The sequence below is a fragment of the Oncorhynchus nerka genome, linkage group LG11 (genome assembly GCF_034236695.1).
Source record: "Oncorhynchus nerka isolate Pitt River linkage group LG11, Oner_Uvic_2.0, whole genome shotgun sequence".
Taxonomy (NCBI): Eukaryota; Metazoa; Chordata; class Actinopteri; order Salmoniformes; family Salmonidae; genus Oncorhynchus; species Oncorhynchus nerka.
Genome location: NC_088406.1, coordinates 9,803,487 through 9,826,276, shown reverse-complemented (window position 1 = coordinate 9,826,276; position 22,790 = coordinate 9,803,487). Strand labels below are relative to the sequence as shown.

The 22,790-nt window shown below is 48.1% G+C and overlaps 1 protein-coding gene across 4 annotated transcripts in view; it reads left to right on the top strand.

Annotated features, from left to right (window-relative positions):
- Positions 1–22,790, top strand: part of LOC115124868 (homeobox protein cut-like 1) — a 151,074-nt gene that overhangs the window by 110,549 nt on the left and 17,735 nt on the right. For 3 of the 4 annotated variants that reach the window (XM_065024205.1, XM_065024202.1, XM_065024203.1), the window contains exons 13-17: positions 3,200–3,245; positions 3,536–3,632; positions 8,376–9,104; positions 12,232–12,312; positions 15,729–15,830. In XM_065024205.1, the coding sequence (XP_064880277.1) occupies positions 3,200–3,245; positions 3,536–3,632; positions 8,376–9,104; positions 12,232–12,312; positions 15,729–15,830 (1,055 nt within the window). The remainder of the gene's footprint in view (positions 1–3,199; positions 3,246–3,535; positions 3,633–8,375; positions 9,105–12,231; positions 12,313–15,728; positions 15,831–22,790) is intronic. The other variant, XM_065024204.1, reaches the window with a different exon arrangement.

Sequence of the window (22,790 nt, the reverse complement as noted above, 5' to 3'; positions counted from 1 at the left end):
GGTTGGGAAAAGTATGTGAACACTTAGACTAATGACTTCTCCAAATGGTAATTAGTCAGGTCAGCTGTTGGTTAGAGCGGCTTTGCGCTATAAAACACTCAACAAAATGTTTGTTTGCTATTCACAAGAAGCATTGCCTGATGTGAATCATGCCTCGAACAAAAGAAATCTCAGAAGACCTAAGAATTGTTGACTTGCATAAAGGGTAACAAAAGTATCTCTAAAAGCCTTGATGTTCATCAGTCCACGGTAAGACAAATTGGAGAAAGTTCAGCACTGTTGCTACTCTCCCTAGGAGTGGCCGTCCTGTAAAGATGCCAGAGCACAGCGCAGAATGTTCAATGTTAAGAAGAATCCTACAGTGTCAGCTAAAGACTTACCAAACATGTTAACATCTCTGTTGACGAGTCTACGATACGTAAAACACTAAACAAGAATGGTGTTCATGGGAGAACACCACAGACGAAGCCACTGCTGTCCCAAACAAAATCTATTTTTTCACGTCTGAAATTTGCAAAGTGCGCCTGGATGTTTTTTTTTGTTTTTTTACATTTATTTAACTAGGCAAGTCAGTTAAGAACAAATCCTTATTGATAGTGACGGCCTACCAGGGGAACAGTGGGTTAACTGCCTTGTTCAGGGGCAGAACGACAGATTTTTACCTTGTCAGCCCGGGGATTCGATTCAGTAACCAACTCTCTAACCACTAGGCTACCTGCCTCACCTGTAGGCTACCTGCCTCACCTGTAGGCTACCTGCCTCTAACCACTAGGCTACCTGCCTCTAACCACTAGGCTACCTGCCTCTAACCACTAGGCTACCTGCCTCTAACCACTAGGCTACCTGCCTCTAACCTATAGGCTACCTGCCTCTAACCTGTAGGCTACCTGCCTCTAACCTGTAGGCTACCTGCCTCTAACCTGTAGGCTACCTGCCTCTAACCACTAGGCTACATGCCTCCTCTAACCACTAGGCTACCTGCCTCTAACCACTAGGCTACCTGCCTCTAACCACTAGGCTACCTGCCTCCTCTAACCACTAGGCTACCTGCCTCCTCTAACCACTAGGCTACCTGCCTCCTCTAACCACTAGGCTACCTGCCTCCTCTAACCACTAGGCTACCTGCCTCCTCTAACCACTAGGTTACCTGCCTCTAACCACTAGGTTACCTGCCTCTAACCACTAGGTTACCTGCCTCTAACCACTAGGCTACCTGCCTCTAACCACTAGGCTACCTGCCTCTAACCACTAGGCTACCTGCCTCTAACCACTAGGCTACCTGCCTCTAACCACTAGGCTACCTGCCTCTAACCACTAGGCTACCTGCCTCTAACCACTAGGCTACCTGCCTCTAACCACTAGGCTACCTGCCTCTAACCACTAGGCTACCTGCCTCTAACCACTAGACTACCTGCCTCTAACCACTAGACTACCTGCCTCTAACCACTAGGCTACCTGCCTCTAACCACTAGGCTACCTGCCTCTAACCACTAGGCTACCTGCCTCTAACCACTAGGCTACCTGCCTCTAACCACTAGGCTACCTGCCTCCTCTAACCACTAGGTTACCTGCCTCCTCTAACCACTAGGTTACCTGCCTCTAACCACTAGGCTACCTGCCTCTAACCACTAGGCTACCTGCCTCTAACCACTAGGCTACCTGCCTCTAACCACTAGGCTACCTGCCTCCTCTAACCACTAGGTTACCTGCCTCTAACCACTAGGCTACCTGCCTCTAACCACTAGGCTACCTGCCTCTAACCACTAGGCTACCTGCCTCTAACCACTAGGCTACCTGCCTCTAACCACTAGGCTACCTGCCTCTAACCACTAGGCTACCTGCCTCTAACCACTAGGCTACCTGCCTCTAACCACTAGGCTACCTGCCTCTAACCACTAGACTACCTGCCTCTAACCACTAGGCTACCTGCCTGCTGCTGTTCCACAGCGCTACTGGCAAAATATTCTGTGGACAGATGAAACTACAGTTGAGTTGTTTGGAAGGAACACACAACACTATGTGTGGAGAAAAAGACACAGCACAGCACACCAACATCTAAACCTCATCACAACTGTAAAGTCTGGTGGAGGGAGCATCATGGTTTGGGGCTGCTTTACTGACTCAGGGCCTGGACAGCTTGCTATCATCAACAGGAAAATGAATTCCCGATTTTTATCAAGACATTTTGCAGGAGAATGTAAGGCAATCTGTCCGCCAATTGAAGCTCAACAGAAGTTGGGTGACGCAACAGGACAGCAACCCAGAAACACAGGAGTAAATCAACAACAACAATGGCTTCAACAGAAGAGAATATGCCTTCTTGATAATGCAGAGAATTTAACATTAAGCATTACTCACAAAAGTTTCAAAAGAATAGACATTACAAATGTCATGTGTGCAAATTGTACAACTGGGGAAATAAATCACCAAAAATATGGGTTGTATTTACAGTTCACTGGTTGCCCTTTTCTTGTGGCAACGGGTAACAAAGCTTGCTGCTGTGATGGCACACTGTGGTATTTTACCCAATAGATATGGGCGTTTATGAAAATTGGGTTTGTTTTCAAATTCTTTGTGGATCTGTGTAATCTGAGGGAAATATGTGTCTCAACACTCTCTCTGTCTCTCTCCACACTCTCTCTCTCTCTCTCTCTGTCTCTGTCTCTCTCTCTCTCTCTCTCTCTCTCTCTCTCTCTCTCTCTCTCTCTCTCTCTCTCTCTCTCTCTCTCTCTCTGTCTCTCTCTCTCTGTCTCTCTCTCTCTCTCCACACTCTGTCTCGCTCTCTCTCTCTCTCTGCCTCTCTCTCCACACTCTCTCTGTCTCTCTCTCTCTGTCTTTCTCTCTCTCCACTCTCTCTGTCTCTCTCTTTCTCTCTCCACACTCTCTCTGTCTCTCTCTCTCCACACTCTCTCTGTCTCTCTCTCTCTCTGTCTTTCTCTCTCTCCACTCTCTCTGTCTCTCTCTTTCTCTCTCCACACTCTCTCTGTCTCTCTCTCTCCACACTCTCTCTCTCTCTCTCTCTCTGTCTTTCTCTCTCTCCACTCTCTCTGTCTCTCTCTTTCTCTCTCTCCACTCTCTCTGTCTCTCTCTTTCTCTCTCCACACTCTCTCTGTCTCTCTCTCTCCACACTCTCTCTCTCTCTCTCTCTCTCTGTCTTTCTCTCTCTCCACTCTCTCTTCTCTCCACACTCTCTCCACAGCATCCTCAAGTCTATGGAGTTTGGCCCAACTGACAGCTCAGTGCAGGTACAGGGAAAACTCCTCTACTTTTGTATAGCGACAGACAGACAGACTTCTGTAAATACTGCTGATGTGTTTTACTGTTCTCCTTTATCTCACCCCCCCCCTCTCTCTCTTCTCCCCCGTCTCTCTCTCTCTCTCTCTCTGGAACCCCCCCCCCTCTCTCGCTCTCTCTCTCGTGCTCTCTCTCTCTCTCTCGTGCTCTCTCTCTCTCTCTCGTGCTCTCTCTCTCTCTCTCTCTCTCTCTCTCTCTCTCTCTCTCTCTCTCTCTCTCTCTCTCTCTTTCTCTTTCTCAGGACATGTCTAAACCCCTAGAAGTGTTGTTGTTGGAGAAGAACCGTAGTCTGCAGTCTGAGAGTTCCTCTCTGCGCATCGCCAACACAGAGCTGAGCGGTGAGTCGGTTAGGGCCTGGGGGTTAGGGCCTGGGGTTAGGGCCTGGGGGTTAGGGCCTGGGGGTTAGGGACTGGGGGTTAGTGGCTGGGGGTTAGTGCCTGGGGGTTAGGGCCTGGGGGTTAGTGCCTGGGGGTTAGTGCCTGGGGGTTAGGGTGGTTACCAACACACACTCCATTGAGTCTAGACCAGTGCTTGACTTGGACTGAAATGGCTACCGGTGCTATTTGTATTAAGGTGCTGGAACTCTGCAGGAATTTAAAAGTAATATTCTATAAGAGGTGCCAGAACTCGAGGATAGAAAATGTGAGGTTCTGGGACTCTGTTCCCTTGAGCTAGACCCTAGTCAAGCACTGGACTAGAAGGACTCCGGAAAGTTCTGTTCAGGCAACACAGATAAATAGGATATGTGGGGTTGCTAGGTTGCACTGGGGGATGAGTGTTTGATCTTTGTCCTGGAGTTGGGTTGGACTGTCACCAGACAGGACCAGAATCAGGTGGGTAGTGGATGGAACCAGTCTGGAATATTCTTCTTTTAAGTGTCATTAAAACACTTATCTAATCACTCAACACTCAAACTGACGTTCTTTGAGATAATGCTCTAATAAAGCATCACTAGAAAATTAAAATAGCAAGAAACCAACCAGTATGGATTGAATAAAGACTGGAGCTCGTGAAATGTCTACGTTTCATAGACATTCCCACATGTTTCAGTGTGTGTGAGAGGTGTTTCAGTGTGTGTGAGAGGCGTTTCAGTGTGTGTGAGAGGCGTTTCAGTGTGTGTGAGAGGCGTTTCAGTGTGTGTGAGAGGCGTTTCAGTGTGTGTGAGAGGCGTTTCAGTGTGTGTGAGAGGCGTTTCAGTGTGTGTGAGAGGCGTTTCAGTGTGTGAGAGGCGTTTCAGCGTGTGTGAGAGGTGTTTCAATGTGTGAGAGGTGTTTCAATGTGTGAGAGAGGTGTTGAGGTGTGTGTGAGAGGCGTTTCAGCGTGTGTGAGAGGCGTTTCAGCGTGTGTGAGAGGCGTTTCAGCGTGTGTGAGAGGCGTTTCAGTGTGTGAGAGGCGTTTCAGCGTGTGTGAGAGGCGTTTCAGCGTGTGTGAGAGGCGTTTCAGCGTGTGTGAGAGGCGTTTCAGCGTGTGTGAGAGGCGTTTCAGTGTGTGTGAGAGGCGTTTCAGTGTGTGTGAGAGGCGTTTCAACGTGTGTGAGAGGCGTTTCAGTGTGTGAGAGGCGTTTCAGCGTGTGTGTGAGGCGTTTCAACGTGTGTGAGAGGCGTTTCAACGTGTGTGAGAGGCGTTTCAGCGTGTGTGAGAGGCGTTTCAGCGTGTGTGAGAGGCGTTTCAGCGTGTGTGAGAGGCGTTTCAGTGTGTGTGAGAGGCGTTTCAACGTGTGTGAGAGGCGTTTCAGTGTGTGTGAGAGGCGTTTCAGTGTGTGTGAGAGGCGTTTCAGTGTGTGTGAGAGGCGTTTCAACGTGTGTGAGAGGCGTTTCAGTGTGTGTGAGAGGCGTTTCAGCGTGTGTGAGAGGCGTTTCAGCGTGTGTGAGAGGCGTTTCAGCGTGTGTGAGAGGCGTTTCAGCGTGTGTGAGAGGCGTTTCAGCGTGTGTGAGAGGCGTTTCAGCGTGTGTGAGAGGCGTTTCAGCGTGTGTGAGAGGTGTTTCAATGTGTGAGAGGTGTTTCAATGTGTGAGAGAGGTGTTGAGGTGTGTGTGAGAGGCGTTTCAGTGTGTGTGAGAGGCGTTTCAGTGTGTGTGAGAGGCGTTTCAGTGTGTGTGAGAGGCGTTTCAGTGTGTGTGAGAGGCGTTTCAGTGTGTGTGAGAGGCGTTTCAGTGTGTGTGAGAGGCGTTTCAGTGTGTGTGAGAGGCGTTTCAGTGTGTGTGAGAGGCGTTTCAACGTGTGTGAGAGGCGTTTCAACGTGTGTGAGAGGCGTTTCAGTGTGTGTGAGAGGCGTTTCAGTGTGTGTGAGAGGCGTTTCAGTGTGTGTGAGAGGCGTTTCAGCGTGTGTGAGAGGCGTTTCAGTGTGTGTGAGAGGCGTTTCAGTGTGTGTGAGAGGCGTTTCAACGTGTGTGAGAGCGTTTCAACGTGTGTGAGAGGCGTTTCAGTGTGTGTGAGAGGCGTTTCAGTGTGTGTGAGAGGCGTTTCAGTGTGTGTGAGAGGCGTTTCAGCGTGTGTGAGAGGCGTTTCAGCGTGTGAGAGGTGTTTCAGCGTGTGAGAGGTGTTTCAATGTGTGAGAGGTGTTTCAATGTGTGAGAGAGGTGTTGAGGTGTGTGTGTGAGAGGCGTTTCGGCGTGTGTGTGAGGCGTTTCGGCGTGTGTGAGAGGCGTTTCGGCGTGTGTGAGAGGCGTTTCGGCGTGTGTGAGAGGCGTTTCGGCGTGTGTGAGAGGCGTTTCGGCGTGTGTGAGAGGCGTTTCGGCGTGTGTGAGAGGCGTTTCAGTGAGTGAGCTCTGAAAATTAGGCTGCGGTGCCTCTCCCTCAGCAGTGTTCTCGGTGTTAACCAAAGGCCTGGGGGACAATACATTATCAAGGGTTACAACTGCCCAACCAATGGCTTGATCCTGGTTTTTGAATCAAAATACGTGCCGCTCTATTCAGATTAGGCCTACCAGGGGACGGCCTACCAGGGGACGGCCTACCAGGGAACAGTGGTTTAATTGCCTTGTTCAGGGCCAGAACGACAGATTTTTACCTTGTCGGCTCAGAGATTCGGTTACTGGCCCAACGCTCTAACCGCTAGGCTTCCTGCCACCCCAGATACTGGAGGGTTCATGTTCAAATGTGTGTGCAGTGGGTATGATTAATTATGATTATTCCATGTTCAGGTAGAGGGGATGTTCACTGATTTATCTTCTCGTGTTAAAGTTAGCGGCACAACATCTTGCATACCAGAGATTAGAAAACATCAGCTTTTGTGATAATGAGAAGTTCCTGTACAAATCACCTGGCAACAAGCTCAGTTTATATAATGAGAAGTTCCTGTACAAATCACCTGGCAACAAGCTCAGTTTATATAATGAGAAGTTCCTGTACAAATCACCTGGCAACAAGCTCAGTTTATATAATGAGAAGTTCCTGTACAAATCACCTGGCAACAAGCTCAGTTTCAGGAAACCCGAGTGCTTGACAGTCTCTACACCTGGCAACAAGCTCAGTTTCAGGAAGCCCGAGTGCTTGACAGTCTCTACACCTGGCAACATGCTCAGTTTCAGGAAACCCGAGTGCTTGACAAACATTTTGCATGACCTTTTTTTCCACTGGATATTTCTAGAAGTTCTTGCGTCCAGTGACCGGCCATTTTTATCAAGAACATTTTATTTATTTGCTCAGTATCTCAACAAACTAAAGTATCTGGAATGGAATTGACTAAGTGTACAGAAAGACTACAACATCAAGTGTTACTCACATTCTGGCCTTTTTTTTCTGGAGCTTAAAGACTGAACTATGGATTCATAAAAAGTTCCTCCTGTCATGGCGCCATCACAACCAGATCTTTCACCCTTACAGACGACCAATTGTAAAGCTCTCCATACCGCCATTAGGCCCAATCAGATCCGCTGTTACACTGCAGCCACTCCACCAATGGGCCCTGAACATAGTGAACACAAGTAAACCTAGTGAAGAGAGACAGTGGGAGGCCTGACTGGACCCCTCGCTGCCTGCCAGACCCAGGCCTGCTGACTGGACCTCTCCCTCCCTGCCAGACTCAGGCCTGCTGACTGGACCTCTCCCTCCCTGCCTGCCAGACTCAGGCCTGCTGACTGGACCTCTCCCTCCCTGCCAGACCCAGGCCTGCTGACTGGACCTCTCCCTCCCTGCCAGACTCAGGCCTGCTGACTGGACCTCTCCCTCCCTGCCTGCCAGACTCAGGCCTGCTGACTGGACCTCTCCCTCCCTGCCAGACTCAGGCCTGCTGACTGGACCCCACCCTCGCTGCCTGCCAGACTCAGGCCTGCTGACTGGACCTCTCCCTCCCTGCCAGACTCAGGCCTGCTGACTAGACCCCTCCCTCCCTGCCAGACTCAGGCCTGCTGACTGGACCCCTCCCTCCCTGCCAGACTCAGGCCTGCTGACTGGACCCCTCCCTCCCTGCCAGACTCAGGCCTGCTGACTGGACCCCTCCCTCCCTGCCAGACTCAGACCTGCTGACTGGACCTCTCCCTGCCTGACTGCCAGACTCAGGCCTGCTGACTGGACCCCTCCCTGCCTGCCAGACTCAGGCCTGCTGACTGGACCCCTCCCTGCCTGCCAGACTCAGGCCTGCTGACTAAACCCCAACCTGCGTGCCTGCCAGACTCAGGGTTGCTGACTAAACCCCTCCCTGCCTGCCAGACTCAGGCTTGCTGACTAAACCCCAACCTGCGTGCCTGCCAGACTCAGGCTTGCTGACTAAACCCCAACCTGCGTGCCTGCCAGACTCAGGCTTGCTGACTAAACCCCAACCTGCGTGCCTGCCAGACTCATGCCTGCTGACTAAACCCCAACCTGCCTGCCAGAGTCGAGGCTGGGCAGCAACCATTTTGACTGGTTTAAGTGCTTTCTTTTTTCTTCCCAAGCTGTCTCTTACAAGAAAGGTACAAATCACAAATGCTTGGGCATCTTGTCCGGGGGGGTTTATCAAAAAGGAGAGAGGAAGAGAATCTATTTACATTAAAAAAAAAAACTTTTGACCTTCAAAAATAAACAACTTTTTTTGGGTTTGTTTTTTTCGCCCCCTTTTTTGTTGACTCCCCCATAATGCCTTGTGTTTGACCTTTCTTGTAGGGTCAGCCGGGCGGAAAGGGAAAGAGGCGTCCGTGGAGGAGACCGCCACGCCCAGTACCCCCTCCCTGCCTCCTCCTCTTCTCCCTCCCTCCCCCCAGCCCCGAACCCCAACTGACCCCCTTAACACCTCGATCACCAACGGGACACACCCCTTCACCCCCACGGGCATCGGCCAGGACTTCTACAGCCCCCCTTTCCCACTGGTGGGGGGCAAGATGTCCCTCAACTCCCTCCTGCAGCGCCAGCTCATGCAGACGTTCTACTCCAAAGCCCTGCAGGAGTCCACTCAGGGAGCAGCTCTACTGTTTGCCCCTGTCCACTACACCTCTACCTCCACCTCCGGCTCTGGCTCTAGCCCTGTCCCGCTCTCGGCCAGCCCCCTACAGTCTCCTGCAGGCCCAGAGGTGAATGGTAGTGGCGGTGCCCCGTCCCCCTCTCCCAGCCAGTCTGAGGGGACTGGGGGCAGTGTGTCTGATTGGGAGGACATGGACACCTCAGAGATCGCCCGACAGATCAAGGAGCAGCTGATTAAACACAACATTGGCCAGCGTGTGTTTGGCCACTATGTACTGGGCCTGTCCCAAGGCTCGGTCAGTGAGATCCTGGCTCGGCCCAAACCCTGGAGCAAGCTGACCATCCGGGGCAAAGAGCCCTTCCACAAGATGAGGCAGTTCCTGTCTGACGAGCAGAACATCCTGGCACTACGCAGCATCCAGGGACGACAGAGAGGTGAGAGGCCTGCCTGTCTTCCTGCCTGCCTGTCTTCCTGCCTGCCTGTCTTCCTGCCTGTCTGTCTTCCTGCCTGTCTGTCTTCCTGCCTGTCTGTCTTCCTGTCTGTCTGTCTGCCTGTCTTCCTGCCGTCTTCCTGCCTGTCTGTCTTCCTGTCTGTCTGTCTTCCTGTCTGTCTTCCTGCCTGTCTGTCTGTCTTCCTGCCTGTCTGTCTGTCTTCCTGCCTGTCTGTCTGTCTTCCTGCCTGCCTGTCTGTCTGTCTTCCTGCCTGCCTGTCTGTCTTCCTGCCTGCCTGCCTGTCTGTCTTCCTGCCTGTATGTCTGCCTGTCTAGCTGCCTGTCTGTCTAGCTGCCTGTTCGCAAACTATTCCTCTGTTAATACCAGCCACCAGTTGTTCCTCTGTTAATACCAGCCACCAGTTGTTAATACCAGCCACCAGTTGTTAATACCAGCCACCAGTTGTTCCTCTGTTAATACCAGCCACCAGTTGTTAATACCAGCCACCAGTTGTTCCTCTGTTAATACCAGCCACCAGTTGTTCCTCCACCAGTTGTTAATACCAGCCACCAGTTGTTAATACCAGCCACCAGTTGTTAATACCAGCCACCAGTTGTTAATACCAGCCACCAGTTGTTAATACCAGCCACCAGTTGTTCCTCTGTTAATACCAGCCACCAGTTGTTAATACCAGCCACTAGTTGTTAATACCAGCCACCAGTTGTTAATACCAGCCACTAGTTGTTAATACCAGCCACCAGTTGTTAATACCAGCCGCCAGTTGTTAATACCAGCCGCCAGTTGTTAATACCAGCCGCCAGTTGTTAATACCAGCCGCCAGTTGTTAATACCAGCCGCCAGTTGTTAATACCAGCCACCAGTTGTTCCTCTGTTAATACCAGCCACCAGTTGTTAATACCAGCCACCAGTTGTTAATACCAGCCACCAGTTGTTCCTCTGTTAATACCAGCCACCAGTTGTTAATACCAGCCACCAGTTGTTAATACCAGCTGCCAGTTGTTCCTCTGTTAATACCAGCCACCAGTTGTTAATGCCAGCCACCAGTTGTTAATACCAGCCACCAGTTGTTAATACCAGCCACCAGTTGTTCCTCTGTTAATACCAGCCAACAGTTGTTAATACCAGCCACCAGTTGTTAATACCAGCCACCAGTTGTTCCTCTGTTAATACCAGCCACCAGTTGTTAATACCAGCCACCAGTTGTTAATACCAGCCACCAGTTGTTAATACCAGCCACCAGTTGTTAATACCAGCCACCAGTTGTTAATACCAGCCACCAGTTGTTAATACCAGCCACCAGTTGTTAATACCAGCCACCAGTTGTTAATACCAGCCACCAGTTGTTAATACCAGCCACCAGTTGTTAATACCAGCCACCAGTTGTTAATACCAGCCACCAGTTGTTCCCCTGTTAATACCAGCCACCAGTTGTTCCTCTGTTAATACCAGCCACCAGTTGTTAATACCAGCCACCAGTTGTTAATACCAGCCACCAGTTGTTCCTCTGTTAATACCAGCCACCAGTTGTTAATACCAGCCGCCAGTTGTTAATACCAGCCGCCAGTTGTTAATACCAGCCGCCAGTTGTTAATACCAGCCGCCAGTTGTTAATACCAGCCGCCAGTTGTTAATACCAGCCGCCAGTTGTTAATACCAGCCGCCAGTTGTTAATACCAGCCGCCAGTTGTTAATACCAGCCGCCAGTTGTTAATACCAGCCGCCAGTTGTTAATACCAGCCACTAGTTGTTCCTCTGTTAATACCAGCCACCAGTTGTTAATACCAGCCACCAGTTGTTAATACCAGCCACCAGTTGTTCCTCTGTTAATACCAGCCACCAGTTGTTAATACCAGCCACCAGTTGTTAATACCAGCCACCAGTTGTTCCTCTGTTAATACCAGCCACTAGTTGTTCCTCTGTTAATACCAGCCACCAGTTGTTAATACCAGCCACCAGTTGTTAATACAAGCCACCAGTTGTTAATACCAGCCACCAGTTGTTCCTCTGTTAATACCAGCCACCAGTTGTTAATACCAGCCAACAGTTGTTAATACCAGCCACCAGTTGTTCCTCTGTTAATACCAGCCACCAGTTGTTAATACCAGCCACCAGTTGTTAATACCAGCCACCAGTTGTTCCATCAGTAAGGGTCTGTTGTTTTAGTCAACCAGATAGGCCTCTAATGCTGTCTTCACCATCCATGATCAATACTGAAACCTTTGACACGTCCATAGTATTGACTAAGAGGAGGACAGGGCTACGGTTTTCCACAGTCACGTTGGATCGGGGCCCTGTAGTATTGACTAAGAGGAGGACAGGGCTACGGTTTTCCACAGTCACGTTCGATCGGGGCCCTGTAGTATTGACTAAGAGGAGGACAGGGCTACGGTTTTCCACAGTCACGTTCGATCGGGGCCCTGTAGTATTGACTAAGAGGAGGACAGGGCTACGGTTTTCCACAGTCACGTTCGATCGGAGCCCTGCCTGCTTTTCTTTCCGCATCCGAGCATATTTTTTTTTACCTCTGCTCTGTGTTGTCAGGGACAGTCGGACCTGGGTTTAACTATCTTAACCCGGTGTATAAGCTGTCAGTCCTCGGGTTGAATGTCCTTGTTGACTTTAAGATGTAACCACTTGTCCTGTGTGTCACCCTGTCGTACAGTTCAGTAGCTGTGTGTATTGTCATTTTGTTTTATTGACACACAACAGAGATATGAAATACAGGTGCACACATGGAAGCAGGAAGTTGACGTATGGAATACAGGTGCACACATGGAAGCAGGAAGTTGACGTATGGAATACAGGTGCACACATGGAAGCAGGAATTTGACGTATGGAATACAGGTGCACACATGGAAGCAGGAAGTTGACGTATGAAATACAGGTGCACACATGGAAGCAGGAAGTTGACGTATGGAATACAGGTGCACACATGGAAGCAGGAAGTTGACGTATGGAATACAGGTGCACACATGGAAGCAGGAAGTTGACGTATGGAATACAGGTGCACACATGGAAGCAGGAAGTTGACGTATGGAATACAGGTGCACACATGGAAGCAGGAAGTTGGCGTAAAGTTGGAGCAACATGTTGTTGTTGTTTTTGACAGAGAGCCCAGGCCAGCCCCTTGGCCACGCATTACAGGACGTACCGATGCAGAGAGCCAGCTCTGACCAAGCCTCGCGGACAGGTCTGTCCACACACACACTTCTGTTTCTGTCCTTGTAGTGTTGGATGAGGTGTGCCTGTGTTGTGCATGTAACTGTCATACTCGTAACCCCGTTCCCCACCTCCCTCTCCACACTCACATTGGCTCACACAGGCTCACACTGGCTCACACTGGCTCACACTGGCTCACACTGGCTCACACTGGCTCATACAGGCTCACACTGGCTCATACAGGCTCACACTGGCTCACACTGGCTCACACTGGCTCACACTGGCTCATACAGGCTCACACTGGCTCACACTGGCTCATACTGGCTCATACAGGCTCACACTGGCTCACACTGGCTCACACTGGCTCACACTGGCTCACACTGGCTCACACAGGCTCACACAGGCTCACACTGGCTCACACTGGCTCATACAGGCTCACACTGGCTCACACTGGCTCATACAGGCTCATACAGGCTCACACAGGCTCACACTGGCTCACACTGGCTCACACTGGCTCACACTGGCTCACACTGGCTCACACTGGCTCACACTGGCTCACACTGGCTCACACTGGCTCACACTGGCTCACACTGGCTCATACTGGCTCACACTGGCTCACACTGGCTCACACTGGCTCATACAGGCTCACACTGGCTCACACTGGCTCACACTGGCTCACACTGGCTCACACTGGTTCACACTGGCTCACACTGGTTCACACTGACTCATACTGGCTCACACTGGCTCATACTGGCTCATACTGGCCTGGCAGTGTAAAAGCAGAGTAGTGTGTGAGGCGTTAAAGGATGCTGAAACAGTCACACAGAAGCCGCTCTCAAGGCTGTCCCACAGTGTATAATTTAGAGTTAATGAGCTGACAGTAGGTTTCAGTGGGGAGGGCTGCTAACCAGTGAACACAATGTGTCTGTTTGGCTGTCAGTCATAGTGGTGACGTGAACAAAAACGGTTAAAAACAGCGTCTCAATGTCAAAGGGGAAGTATGTGAGTTACTCTCACGCCCCGACCTTAACCTTCCTTTGTATTTTAACCATGGTGGTTTGAGCACGGCTTTCGGCACGATTAAACCCCCCAAAATGGTGTCGTTATTTCCACATCAACCCACTGTTCCGGTTGACACTTCCCAGTTACCCCTCTCTTTGCCTCGTTGTTGCCCCGTAGCCAGCAGGCCTATTCCCTATTCCCTGTAGAGTGACCCCTGTCTGTCTGTCCGTCTGCCTGCCCCTTGTCAGTCACAGTGCTGATTGAAGCTTCTCAGTTGTGTACCTAGTGTACTTACTAACTACTGTACCTAGTGTACTTACTAACTACTGTACCTAGTGTACTTACTAACTACTGTACCTAGTGTACTTACTAACTACTGTACCTAGTGTACTTACTAACTACTGTACCTAGTGTACTTACTAACTACTGTACCTAGTGTACTTACTAACTACTGTACCTAGTGTACTTACTAACTACTGTACCTAGTGTACTTACTAACTACTGTACCTAGTGTACTTACTAACTACTGTACCTACAATACCGACAAACTACTATACCGACTAACTACTGTACCTACTCTACCTATACTAACTACTGTAACTACTCTACCTATAGTAACTACTCTACCTATAGTAACTACTCTACCTATATTAACTACTCTACCTACTGTAACTACTCTACCTATAGTAACTACTCTACCTATAGTAACTACTCTACCTATAGTAACTACTCTACCTACTCTACCTACTGTAACTACTCTACCTACTGTAACTACTCTACCTACAGTAACTACTCTACCTATATTAACTACTCTACTTATAGTAACTACTCTACCTATAGTAACTACTCTACCTACTGTAACTACTCTACCTACTGTAACTACTCTACCTACTGTAACTACTCTACCTATAGTAACTACTCTACCTACTGTAACTACTCTACCTACTGTAACTACTCTACCTACAGTAACTACTCTACCTATATTAACTACTCTACCTATATGAACTACTCTACCTATAGTAACTACTCTACCTACTGTAACTACTCTACCTACTGTAACTACAGTAACTACTTGACCTACTCTACCTACTCTACCTATAGTAACTACTCTACCTACTGTAACTACTCTACCTACAGTAACTACTCTACCTATATTAACTACTCTACCTATAGTAACTACTCTACCTACTGTAACTACTCTACCTACAGTAACTACTCTACCTACAGTAACTACTCTACCTACAGTAACTACTCGACCTACTCTACCTATAGTAACTACTCTACCTACAGTAACTACTCTACCTACTGTAACTACTCTACCTACTGTAACTACTCTACCTACTGTAACTACTCTACCTATAGTAACTACTCTACCTACAGTAACTACTCTACCTACTGTAACTACTCTACCTACTGTAACTACTCTACCTACTGTAACTACTCTACCTATAGTAACTACTCTACCTATAGTAACTACTGTAACTACTCTACCTACTCTACCTATAGTAACTACTCTACCTACTGTAACTACTCTACCTATAGTAACTACTCTACCTATAGTAACTACTCTACCTATAGTAACTACTCTACCTATAGTAACTACTCTACCTACTGTAACCACTCTACCTACTCTAACTATAGTAACTACTCTACCTATAGTAACTACTCTACCTATAGTAACTACTCTACCTATAGTAACTACTCTACCTACTGTAACCACTCTACCTACTCTACCTATAGTAACTACTCTACCTATAGTAACTACTCTACCTATAGTAACTACTCTACCTATAGTAACTACTCTACCTACTGTAACCACTCTACCTACTCTACCTATAGTAACTACTCTACCTATAGTAACTACTCTACCTATAGTAACTACTCTACCTACTGTAACCACTCTACCTACTCTACCTATATTAACTACTCTACCTATAGTAACTACTCTACCTATAGTAACTACTCTACCTATAGTAACTACTCTACCTACTGTAACCACTCTACCTACTCTAACTATAGTAACTACTCTACCTACAGTAACTACTCGACCTACTCTACCTACTCTACCTACTCTACCTATAGTAACTACTCTACCTACTCTACCTATAGTAACTACTCTACCTATAGTAAGTACTCCACATACAGTAACTACTCTACCTACTCTACTTACTGTACTTACTCTACCTACTCTACCTACAGTAACTACTCTACCTATAGTAACTACTCTACTTACTGTACTTACTCTACCTACTCTACCTACAGTAACTACTCTACCTACAGTAACTACTCTACATACTACCTACTTGAAGTAACTGCTGTAACTATTGTGTCTGTCTGCAGTGTCTTTGTAGATTAGCTATACTACTGTATCTTTGTAAACTGTACCTGTTTGAAGTGAACTTTTAATTGGTGGTATGTCTAATCCCCCTCCCTCCCCCTGTCCAGGTAACATCACCACACGCATCCGTACTCCAGAGTGTGGTTCAGACGACGCCATCAAGTCTATCCTGGAGCAGGCCAAGAGAGAGCTGCATGTGCAGAAATCTGGTGAGTGTCATCCTCTCTGCACCTTGGTCAAATATGATGACGCTTGTCCCTAGATGACTGATGGAATAACATGACAGTTGTCCCTAGAGGATTGGTGGAATAGGAGTACAGTTGTCCCTAGATGACTGGTGGAATAGGAGGACAGTTGTCCCTAGATGACTGATGGAATAACATGACAGTTGTCCCCACTCTTGTGGAATAGGAGGACAGTTGTCCCTAGTTGACTGATGGAATAACATGACAGTTGTCCCCACTCTTGTGGAATAGGAGGACAGTTGTCCCTAGATGACTGGTGGAATAGGAGGACAGTTGTCCCAAGATGACTGGTGGAATAGGAGGACAGTCGTCCCTAGATGATGACTGGTGGAATAGGAGGACAGTTGTCCCTAGATGACGACTGATGGAATAAGATGACCGTTGTCCCTAGATGATGAATAGTGGAATAGGAGGACAGTTGTCCCTAGAGGATTGGTGGAATAGGAGGACAGTTGTCCCTAGAGGATTGGTGGAATAGGAGGACAGTTGTCCCTAGATGACTGGTGGAATAGGAGGACAGTTGTCCCTAGAGGATTGGTGGAATAGGAGGACAGTTGTCCCTAGATGACGGGTGGAATAGGAGGACAGTTGTCCCTAGATGATGACTGGTGGAATAGGAGGACAGTTGTCCCTAGATGACTGGTGGAATAGGAGGACAGTTGTCCCTAGATGACTGGTGGAATAGGAGGACAGTTGTCCCTAGATGACTGGTGGAATAGGAGGACAGTTGTCCCTAGATGACTGGTGGAATAGGAGGACAGTTGTCCCTAGATGACTGGTGGAATAGGAGGACAGTTGTCCCTAGATGCTGACTGGTGGAATAGGAGGACAGTTGTCCCTAGATGACTGGTGGAATAGGAGGACAGTTGTCCCTAGATGACTGGTGGAATAGGAGGACAGTTGTCCCTAGATGACTGGTGGGATAGGAGGACAGTTGTCCCTAGATGACTGCTGGAATAAGATGACAGTTGTCCCAAGATGACTGGTGGAATAAGATGACAGTTGTGCCCACTCTTGTGGAATAGGAGGACGGTTGTCCCTAGATGACTGGTGGGATAGGAGGACAGTTGTCCCTAGATGACTGATGGAATAACATGACAGTTGTCCCTAGAGGATTGGTGGAATAGGAGTACAGTTGTCCCTAGATGACTGGTGGAATAGGAGGACAGTTGTCCCTAGATGACTGATGGAATAACATGACAGTTGTCCCCACTCTTGTGGAATAGGAGGACAGTTGTCCCTAGTTGACTGATGGAATAACATGACAGTTGTCCCCACTCTTGTGGAATAGGAGGACAGTTGTCCCTAGATGACTGGTGGAATAGGAGGACAGTTGTCCCAAGATGACTGGTGGAATAGGAGGACAGTCGTCCCTAGATGATGACTGGTGGAATAGGAGGACAGTTGTCCCTAGATGACGACTGATGGAATAAGATGACCGTTGTCCCTAGATGATGAATAGTGGAATAGGAGGACAGTTGTCCCTAGAGGATTGGTGGAATAGGAGGACAGTTGTCCCTAGAGGATTGGTGGAATAGGAGGACAGTTGTCCCTAGATGACTGGTGGAATAGGAGGACAGTTGTCCCTAGAGGATTGGTGGAATAGGAGGACAGTTGTCCCTAGATGACGGGTGGAATAGGAGGACAGTTGTCCCTAGATGATGACTGGTGGAATAGGAGGACAGTTGTCCCTAGATGACTGGTGGAATAGGAGGACAGTTGTCCCTAGATGACTGGTGGAATAGGAGGACAGTTGTCCCTAGATGACTGGTGGAATAGGAGGACAGTTGTCCCTAGATGACTGGTGGAATAGGAGGACAGTTGTCCCTAGATGCTGACTGGTGGAATAGGAGGACAGTTGTCCCTAGATGACTGGTGGAATAGGAGGACAGTTGTCCCTAGATGACTGGTGGGATAGGAGGACAGTTGTCCCTAGATGACTGCTGGAATAAGATGACAGTTGTCCCAAGATGACTGGAATAAGATGACAGTTGTCCCTAGATCTTGTGGAATAGGAGGACAGTTGTCCCTAGATGACTGGTGGAATAGGAGGACAGTTGTCCCTAGATGACTGGTGGAATAGGAGGACAGTTGTCCCTAGATGACTGGTGGAATAGGAGGACAGTTGTCCCTAGATGACTGATGGAATAAGATGACAGTTGTGCCCACTCTTGTGGAATAGGAGGACGGTTGTCCCTAGATGACTGGTGGAATAGGAGGACAGTTTTCCCTAGATGACTGGTGGAATAGGAGGACAGTTGTCCCTAGATGACTGGTGGAATAGGAGGACAGTTGTCCCTAGATGACTGGTGGTATAGGAGGACAGTTGTCCCTAGATGACTGGTGGAATAGGAGGACAGTTTCCCTAGATGACTGGTGGAATAGGAGGACAGTTGTCCCTAGATGACTGGTGGAATAGGAGGACAGTTGTCCCTAGATGACTGGTGGAATAGGAGGACAGTTGTCCCTAGATGACTGGTGGAATAGGAGGACAGTTGTCCCTAGATGACTGGTGGGATAGGAGGACAGTTGTCCGTATATGACTGGTGGAATAGGAGGACAGTTGTCCCTAGATGACTGATGGAATAAGATGACAGTTGTGCCCACTCTTGTGGAATAGGAGGACGGTTGTCCCTAGATGATTGGTGGAATAGGAGGACAGTTGTCCCTAGATGATTGGTGGAATAGGAGGACAGTTGTCCTTAAATGACTGGTGGAATAAGATGACAGTTGTCCTTAGATGACTGGTGGAATAGGGGGACGGTTGTCCCTAGATGACTGGTGGAATAGGAGGACGGTTGTCCCTAGATGACTGGTGGAATAGGAGGACGGTTGTCCCTAGATGACTGGTGGAATAAGATGACAGTTGTCCTTAGATGACTGGTGGAATAGGGGGACGGTTGTCCCTAGATTACTGGTGGAATAGGAGGACGGTTGTCCCTAGATGACTGGTGGAATAGGAGGACGGTTGTCCCTAGATGACTGGTGGAATAGGAGGACGGTTGTCCCTAGATGACTGGTGGAATAGGAGGACGGTTGTCCCTAGATGACTGGTGGAATAGGAGGACAGTTTTCCCTAGATGACTGGTGGAATAGGAGGACAGTTGTCCCTAGATGACTGGTGGAATAGGAGGACAGTTGTCCCTAGATGACTGGTGGGATAGGAGGACAGTTGTCCCTAGATGACTGGTGGGATAGGAGGACAGTTGTCCCTAGATGACTGGTGGAATAGGAGGACAGTTTCCCTAGATGACTGGTGGAATAGGAGGACAGTTGTCCCTAGATGACTGGTGGAATAGGAGGACAGTTGTCCCTAGATGACTGGTGGAATAGGAGGACAGTTGTCCCTAGATGACTGGTGGAATAGGAGGACAGTTGTTCGTATATGACTGGTGGAATAGGAGGACAGTTGTCCCTAGATGACTGGTGGGATAGGAGGACAGTTGTCCCTAGATGACTGGTGGAATAGGAGGACAGTTTCCCTAGATGACTGGTGGAATAGGAGGACAGTTGTCCCTAGATGACTGGTGGAATAGGAGGACAGTTGTCCCTAGATGACTGGTGGAATAGGAGGACAGTTGTCCCTAGATGACTGGTGGAATAGGAGGACAGTTGTTCGTATATGACTGGTGGAATAGGAGGACAGTTGTCCCTAGATGACTGATGGAATAAGATGACAGTTGTGCCCACTCTTGTGGAATAGGAGGACGGTTGTCCCTAGATGATTGGTGGAATAGGAGGACAGTTGTCCTTAAATGACTGGTGGAATAAGATGACAGTTGTCCTTAGATGACTGGTGGAATAGGGGGACGGTTGTCCCTAGATGACTGGTGGAATAGGAGGACGGTTGTCCCTAGATGACTGGTGGAATAGGAGGACGGTTGTCCCTAGATGACTGGTGGAATAGGAGGACGGTTGTCCCTAGATGACTGGTGGAATAGGAGGACGGTTGTCCCTAGATGACTGGTGGAATAGGAGGACGGTTGTCCCTAGATGATGACTGGTGGAATCGGAGGACTGTTGTCCCTAAATGACTGGTGGAATAGGAGGACAGTTGTTCCTAGATGATGACTGGTGGAATAGGAGGACAGTTGTCCCTAGATGATGACTGGTGGAATCGGAGGACAGTTGTCCCTAAATGACTGGTGGAATAGGAGGACAGTTGTTCCTAGATGATGACTGGTGGAATAGGAGGACGGTTGTCCCTAAATTGACTGGTGGAATAGGAGGACGGTTGTCCCTAAATGACTGGTGGAATAGGAGGACGGTTGTCCCTAAATTGACTGGTGGAATAGGAGGACGGTTGTCCCTAAATGACTGGTGGAATAGGAGGACGGTTGTCCCTAAATGACTGGTGGAATAGGAGGACGGTTGTCCCTAAATTGACTGGTGGAATAGGAGGACGGTTGTCCCTGAATGACTGGTGGAATAGGAGGACGGTAAATTGTCCAGTGCATTCTCAAAGTATTCAGACCCCTTCCTTTTTTCCTATTTTGTTGTTACAGCCTTATTCAAAAATAAATAAATAAATAAATAAATAAAAAATCATCAAACTACACACAATTCCCCATAATGACAAAGCATAAACTGTTTTTTATTGATTTTTGCAAATGTATTAAAAACAAAAATACATTATTTACATAAGCATTCAGAACCTTTGCTATGAAACTCTAAATTGAGCTCAGGTGCATCCTGTCTCCATTGATCGTCCTTGAGAGGTTTCTACAACTTGTTGGAAGTCCACCTGTGGTAAATTCATTGTATTGGACATGATTTGGAAAGGCACACACCTGTCTATATAAAGTCCCACAGTTGACAGTGCATATCTGAACAGAAACCAAGCCATGGGGACAAAGGAATTGTCCGTAGAGCTCAGAGACAGGATTTTGTCTAGGCACAGATCTGGGGAAGGGTACCAAAACATTTCTGCAGCATTGAAGGTCCCCAAGTACACAGTGGCCTCCATCATTCTTATATGGAAGAAGTTGGAACCACCAAGACTCTTCCTAGAGCTGGCCGCTTGGCCAAACTGAGCAATCTGGGAGAAGGGCCTTGGTCAGGGAGGTGAACAAAAACCTGATGGTCACTCTGACAGAGCTCCAGAGTTCCTCTGTTGAGATGGGAGAACCTTCCAGAAGGACAACCATCTCTACAGCACTCCACCAATCAGGGCTTTATGGTAGAGTGGCCAGACTTTTTTAAAAATTTTTATTTTTTTTAGTTAACCTTTATTTAACCAGGTAGGCTAGTTGAGAACACCTTTATTTAACCAGGTAGGCTAGTTGAGAACACCTTTATTTAACCAGGTAGACTAGTTGAGAACACCTTTATTTAACCAGGTAGGCTAGTTGAGAACACCTTTATTTAACCAGGTAGGCTAGTTGAGAACACCTTTATTTAACCAGGTAGGCTAGTTGAGAACACCTTTATTTAACCAGGTAGACTAGTTGAGAACACCTTTATTTAACCAGGTAGGCTAGTTGAGAACACCTTTATTTAACCAGGTAGGCTAGTTGAGAACACCTTTATTTAACCAGGTAGGCTAGTTGAGAACACCTTTATTTAACCAGGTAGGCTAGTTGAGAACACCTTTATTTAACCAGGTAGGCTAGTTGAGAACACCTTTATTTAACCAGGTAGGCTAGTTGAGAACACCTTTATTTAACCAGGTAGGCTAGTTGAGAACACCTTTATTTAACCAGGTAGGCTAGTTGAGAACACCTTTATTTAACCAGGTAGGCTAGTTGAGAACACCTTTATTTAACCAGGTAGGCTAGTTGAGAACACCTTTATTTAACCAGGTAGGCTAGTTGAGAACACCTTTATTTAACCAGGTAGGCTAGTTGAGAACAGGTTCTCATTTGCAACTGTGACCTGGCCAAGATAAAGCATAGCAGTGTGAACAGACAACACAGAGTTACACATGGAGTAAACAATTAACAAGTCAATAACACAATAGAGAAAAAAGGGGGAGTCTATATACAATGTGTGCAAAAGGCATGAGGAGGTAGGCGAATAATTACAATATTGCAGATTAACACTGGAGTGATAAATGATCAGATGGTCATGTACAGGTAGAGATATTGGTGTGCAAAAGAGCAGAAAAGTAAATAAATAAAAACTGTGGGGATGAGGTAGGTGAAAATGGGTGGGCTATTTACCAATAGATTATGTACAGCTGCAGCGATCGGTTAGCTGCTCAGATAGCTGATGTTTGAAGTTGGTGAGGGAGATAAAATTCTCCAACTTCAGCGATTTTTGCAATTCGTTCCAGTCACAGGCAGCAGAGTACTGGAACGAAAGGCGGCCGAATGAGGTGTTGGCTTTAGGGATGATCAATGAGATACACCTGCTGGAGCGCGTGCTACGGATGGGTGTTGCCATCGTGACCAGTGAGCTGAGATAAGGCGGAGCTTTGCCTAGCATGGCCTTGTAGATGACCTGGAGCCAGTGGGCAGCAACTCCTCAGTAAAAAGCACAACAACCTGCTTGGAGTTTGCCAAAAGGCACCTAAAGGACTCTCAGAACGTGAGAAAAAAGATTATCTGGTCTGATGAAACCAAGATTGAACTATTTGGCCTGAATACCAAGTGTCACGTCTGGAGGAAACCTGGAACCATCCCTGCTGGGCTTTACAGAAGAGTGGCCAAAAAAAACAGCCATTGCTTAAAAAACATAAAGAGGGCAACACGTTTGGTGTTGGCCAAAAGGCATGTGGGAGACTCCCCAAACATATGGAAGGTACTCTGGGCTTTTTGCTTTGTCTGGGGCAAACACAACACCTCTCATCACCCCAAGAGCACCACCTCCACAGTGAAGCATGGTGCTGGCAGCATCAAGCTGTGGGGATGTTTTTCAGCGGCAGGTACTGGGAGACTAGTCAGGATCGAGGGAAAGATGAACGGAGTAAAGTACAGAGAGATC